Source organism: Triticum aestivum, chromosome 5B (genome assembly GCF_018294505.1).
Source record: "Triticum aestivum cultivar Chinese Spring chromosome 5B, IWGSC CS RefSeq v2.1, whole genome shotgun sequence".
Taxonomy (NCBI): Eukaryota; Viridiplantae; Streptophyta; class Magnoliopsida; order Poales; family Poaceae; genus Triticum; species Triticum aestivum.
In genome coordinates, this window is record NC_057807.1 from 83,257,770 (window position 1) to 83,261,989 (window position 4,220).

Below are 4,220 nucleotides of genomic sequence, written 5' to 3' on the forward strand. Positions count from 1 at the left end.
CATGCATATTTGGTCAGGAAAAACATGGATCACCCATCCAGTTTTTCTTTTTTCATACTGCCCCATGCATATTTCGTCAGGAAAAACATGGATCACCCATCCAGTTTTTCTTTACACTACATACTCGAGTTTGATAGCCATGATGGTGTCGACTACCATAAAAGAATAAAGATGAATGCAACTATACCTGAATGTTTTGGTACCTGAACGCAACTATAAAGTTAGGGATTCCTCACGACAATGTATCATTTAATAAAACATGGTAAAAGGGGCCTTCCACATTCCAGATTATACAGTGCAAATTTATAAGATCAATTTTAAATGGACAATTTTGTACACAAACGTGTTGTAATTGAAAAGATGTAACTAGGTGGGTGGAGCAAAATTTGAGTAGTAGATATGAAAAAAAAACAGATGTTAGAAATATAAGAAAGAATGGTAATCAATTTTGTTACTGCAATCCCAAATTCCATAAATTTAAATCGGAGTGAAATTTTATCTTGTTTAACTTTATAGCCCAAATTCGTGCAATGGGGAAAAGTGCCTGACCTACAAGGATACGCTTTGCTGATCCAGACAATTCAACCTTATAGGAGTGTGATGTCTGAAGCTAGCCAGAAGCTTGGTTCATAAACATAAATACATATTTCTACTTTTCTAGGACTTTGTCATTCAGCTGATAAACTATAACAGGTATTAAACAATGATAACAGTCTTGGAGATAATAAACAAGATAAATACTTACTTACTTACGAAGCCTTTTATCCCAAACAAGTTGGGGTAGGCTAGATATGAAACCCTTTCACGAGGACTTCCCAGGAGGTCACCCATCCTAGTACTACTCTCGCCCAAATGGGTTTCATACCCAAAAGACTGGCTAGTTTTTACGTTGGCTCGCCAAGCCTATCACAACCCTTAGATATGAAACCCTTTCACGAGGACTTCCTAGGAGGTCACCCATCCTAGTACTATTCTCGCTCAAATGGGTTTCATACCTATGGGACTGGTTAGTTTTTACGTTGGCTCGCCAAGCCTATCACAACCCTCCTCCTTTACCCGGGCTTGGGACCGGCTATGCCTAGAAGACATAGGCGGAGATAAACAAGACAAATATAGTTGTAAAATCTGTTTTGGAAGATATAAATCTCTTACAAACGCAAGAAGTTCTGAACCAACATAGGATGATGTTTGAGACTAAGTTATAGACAGATTGTTTCTAGGAAACTCTTCAACCCAATATGGCATGTATGAAACATAATGCCATTTCCTGTTCATTAGTTAACAATTTCAAATGTACATAAACCTTTGGGTATATATTTTATAAGACTTGAACTTTCGCTGTATCAAATTATGTTTTCTAAGACTTCAACCTACAATTCGGCAAGCCTAGGAATACTGCCCGGGTTAAGGTGATCTGATCAGAGGTATTTTTCTCTCTTTTGGGGGTATGTGTTCGGATCAGACTGTGAGAGGCATAAGACTTTGAGCCTATGATGTTGCCGGTTTGGCATCCTTTTGTCGTTGGGAAGCTATTAGGCCTGAATGATTATTATGTTCCAGCATAAGAAAGGTTACCACCCGCCAAATACATATTTTATCCTCTATTGCTTCAGAAAAAGCAGGAATATTTCAAGGGACAGTGGGACTGGCAGAATCATTTTTGTTGGCCAATTTATCCCAAAGAAGTTACAGATTTGGAGCTAACAGGGAGCTCGGCTCTAGCAGAAAAATACATATTTCTGGGCAGTTGTGTTTCTAGGAGTGCATGATTCAAAAAAAGAAACTGTCTGATAGATCATTCCATAGAAAGTAGTACAAGTAAAAAATTAACAGTCCTCACAAGTAAATCTTATCCACCAGAGATTAACCAATCCTTATAAATACATATAAATTAAAGATGACACGACATCTTTTGCAAGCCATTTTTTGCGCCACTCAGGTAAATGGCAAATAAAATATTCTCGTATGTGAGATGAATTTCTAGATTAATTGTTCGAAGGAAACTCTTCAATCCAACATGGGGTGTATGGAAAAGATTTGATCCTCTCCTGTTCATTACTTAACTGTTTGAAATGACCATAATCATTTGGGTATATATTCCCTAACTCTTCAATCTTGAAGCCATTCAAATGATATGCCAGTGCGGTCCACTCTGATGTACTACTCAAGAAGACAATATCTTTGTATGGGTGAAACCCAAGTATCTCAATGTCTTCATCATATGAATCATCATAATGCTCTTCATCCCAATAACACTCTTCAACCATATCACAATTGTTAGCAACATTACGATTGTTGTACTTCCAATCCAATTTCTTTTCAATTATTGCTTTCTTGTTGTCTTCTAAGCAACAATGCTTAACCAAGTTCTCGTTTTCAACATCATCGTCAGAGTTCCATTCAAAAATCTCCTCGGTGGTTGCTTTCTTGTTGCCTTCTAGGAAACTAGAAGAACAAAATAGGTTATAGTTAATATCTTCTAAGATCCAGTGAAGTCGTCCACAATATCGGTGATGTGCTAGCGCATGCTTAAGGTCTTTGTCATGCTTCAAAATCCACTCCATCTGACCACATGATTCATTGAGGATCCAAACTCCAAGCCAACACTCACGTTGAGGCCAAGACCTATCAAATGCCACAAAGTACACCCCCTTTTTTGATCTTACAATCTCGACATATGGAAAATGGTGTGCTCTGGTATCCACCACAGGTGGTTTAATTAAGCTGTACATATTATTAGACAATGATATCCTGCAGAATCATATCAATGTGCAAAACTGCTTTAAAAAGTGTAAGATAAAAGTGACATGGAATATAAACGAAGAAACCACGTACCTCATAATTAAATCAGCTCTACAGTGTACATAAAGTGCTCCCCGATAATAGACACCGTTGGATCGCCCGTAACCCACTCGCATTTCACTGACAATCCCTGTAGCACCCCCTTCTCGGAAGAAATACTTCTCCTCCCAACAACCCGACTTTGATGAGAATACATACATCTTGCATAGGGATGGTGGCCATTCAGATTCCTCCATCGAGGGGTCTACCTCATTTTCAGAATGGTAGTCATCCAAATGGGGGGTCATAAACACCTCGTAGTACGGTGATACCATCGGATCATAGACCAGATGACCACTGTACCACACATTTCCTGTGCCATCCTTGGGAGCAGGGCACGGTGGCAAAGCACTCCAGCATCGGGTGGCAGGATTAACCACCCGGTTACTGCGAAGCAAGAGGAGCCCATTGCAGTGATCATCGATGTTATAGTCACGCCAATCATCGCAGTCGTCGTCCCATATAGTGCCGGCATGAGGGGTGGTGGAGGGCAGGAAACTGAGGTTGCCGCTGATGGCGGGGGCGCCAGCCACGGAGGAGGGGCGGGCGAGGAATTCGGGATACTTGTGCTCGTCGAAGTGGACGAAGAGGCCGGCGAGCGAGAGCGGGAGCATGTCGGCGCGCAAGAGGCCGCGCGCATCGATGGCGTCGCGCCAGGCCGTGCAGACGCAGCGGGAGGCGGCGATCCAGCGCGGCGGGACGCGACGGAGGACTTCGGCGAGCACATCCTCGGGCAGGGGCGCCGGCTGTCGCTCCTCGCCACGAGCGGCGGCTGTGTCCCCGCCGCTCGCGTCGACAGGATTCACCTCGTCGCCGGCCATCGCCTCGCCGCGATAGTGCGGTCCAGGGCTTCGACTCGGAACCCTAGGGAGGCAACATTATAGCGCCGGTGATGGGGCGTCGGCCCGCGGACTGGGGTTCTGAGGACGCCGCCGTGACGATGGGGAGTGGAATTCGGAGTTGGGCAAAACCGCAAAAGGAGGCGGCAGCGGTGGCTTTGGTGGCTTCAGAAATGGGGAACGGGTAAACTTGTACTATTCCCCTTTTTCTTAGTGACGAAGGAATGGGTGTGGCTTGGGCTGAAGCTCCTGGCAAGCCCAGCACAGCCCCCAGGTGTGTACTTGGGCTGGGCTCCCCTAAAAAAACAAATTGGGCTGGGCTGGATTCGAATCGGTTTGAGTGCTCCCGGACTCCTCCTGTGCACTGCTAAAAATATGAAATAATTCCAGCACTAATATGACATTATTTCATAAAATTTCAGAACCAGAGTCAATACGTATATATATTTAAAAAATGATAGCCCAATCCTAACTAGCTAACATTTGTAGTCATATTTGTCTTTACTTCATGGCAATTTTTATCCTAGAGTTTTGTTCCAA

General features: G+C 43.4%; 1 protein-coding gene across 1 annotated transcript; it reads right to left on the reverse strand.

The window, feature by feature from the left end:
• Positions 1-1,827: 1,827 nt before the first annotated feature.
• LOC123115740 (uncharacterized) lies at positions 1,828-3,824 on the reverse strand. The gene is made up of 2 exons (XM_044536838.1): positions 2,836-3,824; positions 1,828-2,751 (listed from the first exon to the last, which is right to left on the reverse strand). The coding sequence occupies exons 1-2, from the start codon at positions 3,660-3,662 to the stop codon at positions 1,986-1,988; spliced, it is 1,593 nt and encodes a 530-aa protein (XP_044392773.1). The 5' UTR covers positions 3,663-3,824; the 3' UTR covers positions 1,828-1,985.
• Positions 3,825-4,220: the final 396 nt, after the last annotated feature.

Excerpts from the sequence above, each read along its gene's own strand:
- LOC123115740 (XM_044536838.1), bottom strand. The coding sequence starts at position 3,662 with ATGGCCGGCGACGAGGTGAATCCTGTCGACGCGAGCGGCGGGGACACA. Across the intron at positions 2,752-2,835 it reads AGAGCTGATTTAATTATGAG|GATATCATTGTCTAATAATA; the intron begins GTACGTGGTTTC and ends ATGATTCTGCAG.